This window comes from Neoarius graeffei, chromosome 26, assembly GCF_027579695.1.
Source record: "Neoarius graeffei isolate fNeoGra1 chromosome 26, fNeoGra1.pri, whole genome shotgun sequence".
NCBI classification, from domain to species: Eukaryota; Metazoa; Chordata; class Actinopteri; order Siluriformes; family Ariidae; genus Neoarius; species Neoarius graeffei.
This window is the reverse complement of record NC_083594.1, coordinates 38,562,039-38,568,038: the sequence shown is the minus strand read 5'-3', so window position 1 is coordinate 38,568,038 and position 6,000 is coordinate 38,562,039. Positions and strand designations below refer to the sequence as shown.

At 42.2% G+C, this 6,000-nt stretch overlaps 1 protein-coding gene across 1 annotated transcript in view; it reads left to right on the top strand.

Moving 5' to 3' along the window:
• The first annotated feature begins 422 nt into the window (after window positions 1-422).
• The window catches only part of csf1a (colony stimulating factor 1a (macrophage)), a 31,166-nt gene continuing 25,588 nt past the window's right edge, over window positions 423-6,000 (top strand). The window contains exons 1-2 of the mRNA XM_060910960.1: window positions 423-497; window positions 604-713. Of these exons, the coding sequence (XP_060766943.1) occupies window positions 681-713 (33 nt within the window). The 5' untranslated portion in view covers window positions 423-497; window positions 604-680. The remainder of the gene's footprint in view (window positions 498-603; window positions 714-6,000) is intronic.

Genomic DNA, 6,000 nt, shown 5'->3' with positions numbered 1-6,000 from the left:
CCACTATAATTCATGCAATTATTTGTTAAATCACCACAACATACCCACTTTTGCGTGCACAAGCTATGCCCTTGCATACTCAAAATTTAAGCATGTACTATTTGGGATTTTAGTACTAAGAGTCAGTCATGGCTTCTGTTCCTCTGTCTGTTTTAGTGAGAGACTCTTCCTTACTGTCCATATCAGGGTGCTGCCTATATCTCTGGTCCAGTCTTTTCTGTAGTCTCCTTTCCTACTGGAAATATAAGAATGTTTTTGTTTGTTGTGGTAGATTAACAGATAATATAGATAGATTTGCTGCCGTTAACCATTTTTGCCTGTCCCCTGAAACCAGCCATATTTCGGAAAAAAAAGATCTGGATCATTTCTCGTAAAATACATGATGACAAAAAAGAAGAGGGTGGGAGGGACTCAGCTGTGCAGTTTACTAGTGCTGTAGGGAACACAAGCCTTTTCACATGTTCGTCCTGTCAGATGAAGATGCACTGCTTAACTGAGTAGACAAATAAAATTTTTAAGATTGTTTAGACCTATTAAATAACTGAAGTAAATTTTATTTTAGCTGTGAGGCTCTTAACTATGACTTGCTCTTTTTTCTCCTAGATAAAGACAAAATGCAAAGGAATGCCAATGTATCTAAACGTGGACTTTGCTTATTTCTCTTTGCCTAAGCCAGCCAGATGAACACACACAAAACAGCCAACAAGGCCAAGGTAGGTGTTTGAAACTTTACTCTATAATGGTGTGTCATATAAGTTGGACCAGAAAACTTTTTTTTTCCTCTGTGTAATTTAATATTCCTCTCATTGCATATTGAATATAGAGCATATGGCTCTTCATTCAGGACTGTTGTATATTATATTTTTAAGATGGAAATATTATGTCTTGCATTTCTAGCATCTATTATATGCAATAATGAAAGTAACTCCACCTACTATTAACTAATTCTTCATGAAATTCAAATGACTTGCAATTTAAACAGGATGCACAATGGACTATTTTCAGCATTTTTACTGAATGTATGGTATGAGAGAGAGAGAGATTCAGGACACAATGTTAAAGGTTAGAACAAACAAATATTCACTGGTATTTCACTCTCAGAACTTGTGTCCAACCCACACATTATTCTGCATCAGTATACTAAACTGATATAACCACTACACTAGGAACCAGAGAAGAATGTGGTCTGAAATTCTTGACCAGTAAACATGGGACTCATTCTTTTGGCATCGGTTTTGGTTTTGGGTAACAGTCCAGTAAATGAAACCTATTAGTCATTCAGTTCCCCTTCATGTCCAGAAATCTTCTCCCATTTCAGACTTTACTGCATAATAAACATGCTTTAATTAAGACATGCAAGATTGTGCAGTGCAAACTTAATTCTAGTGTGATTGTGCAAATTAGTTTTATGACTATTAAAATACTAAAATGATGATAGATTTATGGTATTTTCCAGTAGAACATAATGCAACATAAGTGCAAAATATATATTATTAATCTACAAAACTAGCTTATAACTATAATGGAAAAAATGGCTAGAATTTCACTAGTAGTTGCAGAAGAAGTGCAACTTATATTAAAATCATATTCTTGTGCTGCCATGATCAGAGGCTCTGTGCTGTCCTTCAATTGATTTTTGGTCTTCCCTGATTTTTAGGGCCCGAGCCCTATGGGCGAAGGCCCTATTGTTCTTGTAAGAGTTCACTATTATTATTCTTCCGTCTTCTCGGCGAAGGCCCTATTGTTCTTGTAAGAGTTCACTATTATTAGGGCCCGAGCCCTACTGGGCGAAGGCCCTATTGTTCTTGTAAGAGTTCACTATTATTAGGGCCCGAGCCCTATGGGCGAAGGCCCTATTGTTCTTGTAAGAGTTCACTATTATTAGGGCCCGAGCCCTATGGGCGAAGGCCCTATTGTTCTTGTAAGAGTTCACTATTATTATTCTTCCGTCTTCTTTATTTTTCTCCACTGTTGGGCCATTTTCGGGGCACTTGCCATGGGCGAAAACGCACGAAATTTGGCACCAGTTCCGAGAATTGCCACCGCTACTCAGACCCAAAAGCCCAAACTTGGCCGGGGCTCAGGGCCTCTATAGCGCCCCCTAAGTCGTTGTGATTTTGGTCTCCCGCATTAAGGTGCCTGGTTGCCATGTAGTTAGTAGTAGTGGCATGCCATTTGGTACGCATATGTATCTCACTAAGCCGGACAAAAATGTAATGCCAATGCATTAGCCACGCCCAACAGGAAGTGAGGTAATTTCACTTTTGTGCGAAATGCATGGCCACGAAGACGGCGCAACTCCTCCTAGACCGTTCATAGGAATGTCACCAAAATTGATACACATCATCTACAGACATGGCTGACAAAAGTTACTAAATACGTTTCACGTAGGATAAACCGTTCAGAAGTTATACGTCAATCAATTTTCGATGCAAAATTTTACATGCTTAAAAATTCATAACAAATCTTCTGATTGCTCAAAACTGCTCATACTTCACACGCAAATCACTCATTGGGCTTCTGACATGTTAGCCAATATCTGTGATATTTCGCCACTGGGGGCGCTATTTTTGGGCAAAAAATCCAATCTTTCCTCAAATTTGGTCAAACTTCACGGCCACCCTCTTACTACCTCCCATGTCATGTATACCACATTTTGGGAATTTTCGTCCATGGGGGGCGCTGTTTTTGGCCGACGCAATTGCTCCAAAACGGGTTTTTGGGAAATAATTCCATAATGCTTTTCCTTCACACCACTACCTTGTGACAGTACGTTGCTGTTGTAGACGCTTATTTTTCCAACTCATAATCGCTCATGTACAGCATAGCGCCACCTTCTGACATGGGAAAAACCAAAAAATTTATTCTTCAAAAATCTATATCTCATCTTCTATTTACTCAATTGTCATCAAACTTCATACGCAAACTCTTCATAGCTCACCTGACATGTACGCCAAATTTTGTGCACTTTCGCCCCTGGGGGTGCTGGTTATGGCAGAAATGATATTGCAGCTTCTGATTTGTCAAACTTGGCAAGCAAACTCTTTACAAGACCCTTATTGGGGCGCTTGCCATGGTCGACAACGCACGAAATTTGGCTCCTTTTTCTTAGACTGCCTCCGCTACTGAGAACCAGAAGCCCAGATCCAGGCGGGCCTCAGGGCCTCTATAGCGCCCCCTAACTCGTTGTGATTTTGGCCTCCCGCATTAAGGTGCCTGGTTGCCATGTAGTTTGTAGTAGTGGCATGCCATTTGGTACGCATATGTATCTCACTAAGCCGGACAAAAATGTAATGCCAATGCATTAGCCACGCCCAACAGGAAGTGAGGTTATTTCACTTTTGTGCGAAATGCATGGCCACGAAGACGGCGCAACTCCTCCTAGACCGTTCATAGGAATGTCACCAAAATTGATACACATCATCTACAGACATGGCTGACAAAACTTACTGAAGACGTTTCACGTAGCATAAGCCGTTCAGAGGTTATACGTCAATCAATTTTCAATGCAAAATTTTACATGCTTAAAAATTCATAACAAATCTTCTAATTGTTCAAAACTGCTCATACTTCACAAGCAAATCACTCATTGGGCTTCTGACATGTTACCCAATTTCTGTGATATTTCGCCACTGGGGGCGCTATTTTTGGGCAAAACATCCAATCTTTCCTCAAATTTGGTCAAACGTCACGGCCACCCTCTTACTACCTCCCATGTCATGTATACCACATTTTGGGAATTTTCGTCCATGGGGGGCACTGTTTTTGGCCGACGCAATTGCTCCAAAACGGGTTTTTGGTAAATAATTCCATAATGCTTTTCCTTCACTCCACTACCTTGTTATAGTACGTTGCTGTTGTAGACACTTATTTTTCCAACTCATAATTGCTCATGTACAGCGTTGCGCCACCTACTGACATGGGAAAAAACAAAAAATTTATTCTTCAAAAATCTATATCTCATCTTCTATTTACTCCATTGTCTTCAAACTTCATACGCAAACTCTTAATAGCTCACCTGACATATAAGCCAAATTTTGTGCACTTTCGCGCCTGGGGGTGGTGGTTATGGCAAAAATGATATTGCAGCTTCTGATTTGTCAAACTTGGCTAGCAAACTCTTTACGGTATTTCGCGGGGATGCATGCCCCCGCCCCCCTTGGCCGCTGGCGCGAGGGCCCGTCGAGGCCGCTTGCGGCTTTAATTATTATTATTATTATTAGGGCCCGAGCACCGTCCAGTGCAAGACCCTATTGTTTTTGAAGGATTATTATTATTATATTTATTATTAGGCCCCGAGCACCGTACAGTGCGAGACCCTATTGTTGCCATGTGTCCAATTCTGTGCTTTGTCGCCATTGTGGGAGTAATGTCTCTTGCCGAGGAAGCTGTGGAAGGTCTTTCGCGGGGACGCATGCCCCCGCCCCCCTTGGCCGCTGGCGCGAGGGCCCGTCGAGGCCGCTTGCGGCTTTAATTATTCTTCTTCCGTCTTCTTCTTTATTTTTCTCCGCTGTTGGGCCATTTTCGGGGCGCTTGCCATGGGCGAAAACGCACGAAATTTGGCACCAGTTCCGAGAATTGCCACCGCTACTCAGAACCAAAAGCCCAAACTTGGCCGGGGCTCAGGGCCTCTATAGCGCCCCCTAAGTCGTTGTGATTTTGGCCTCCCGCATTACGGTGCCTGGTTGCCATATAGTTTGTAGTACTGGCATGCCATTTGGTACACATATGTATCTCACTAAGCCGGACAAAAATGTAATGCCAATGCATTAGCCACGCCCAACAGGAAGTGAGGTAATTTCACTTTTGTGCGAAATGCATGGCCATGAAGACGGCGCAACTCCTCCTAGACCGTTCATAAGAATGTCACCAAAATTGATACACATCATCTACAGACATGGCTGACAAAAGTTACTAAAGACGTTTCACGTAGGATCAACCGTTCAGAAGTTATACGTCAATCAATTTTCACTTCAAAATTTTACATGCTTAAAAATTCATAACAAATCTTCTAAATGCTCAAAACTGCTCATACTTCACACGCAGATCACTCATGGGGCTTCTGACATGTTACCCAATTTCTGTCACATTTCGCCACTGGGGGAGCTATTTTTGGGCAAAAAATCCAATCTTTCCTCAAATTTGGTCAAACTTCACGGCCACCCTCTTCCTACCTCCCATGTCATGTATACCACATTTTGGGAATTTTCCTCCATGGGGGGCGCTGTTTTTGGCCGACGCAATTGCTCCAAAACGGGTTTTTGGTAAATAATTCCATAATGCTTTTCCTTCACACCACTACCTTGTGATAGTACGTTGCTGTTGTAGACACTTATTTTTCCAAGTCATAATCGCTCATGTACAGCATAGCGCCACCTTCTGACATGGGAAAAACCAAAAAATTTATTCTTCAAAAATCTATATCTCATCTTCTATTTACTCAATTGTCATCAAACTTCATACGCCAACTCTTCATAGCTCACCTGACATGTACGCCAAATTTTGTGCACTTTCGCCCCTGGGGGTGCTGGTTATGGCAAAAATGATATTGCAGCTTCTGATTTGTCAAACTTGGCAAGCAAACTCTTTACAAGACCCTTATTGGGGCGCTTGCCATGGTCGACAACGCACAAAATTTGGCTCCTTTTTCTTAGACTGCCACCGCTACTGAGAACCAGAAGCCCAGATCCAGGCGGGCCTCAGGGCCTCTATAGCGCCCCCTAACTCGTTTGGATTTTGGCCTCCCGCATTAAGGTGCCTGGATGCCATGTAGTTTGTACTAGTGGCATGCCATTTGGTAGGCATATGTATCTCACTAAGCCGGACAAAAATGTAATGCCAATGCATTAGCCACGCCCAACAGGAAGTGAGGTAATTTCACTTTTGTGCGAAATGCATGGCCACGAAGACGGCGCAACTCCTCCTTGACCGTTCATAGGAATGTCACCAAAATTGATACACATCATCTACAGACATGGCTGACAAAAGTTCCTAGATATG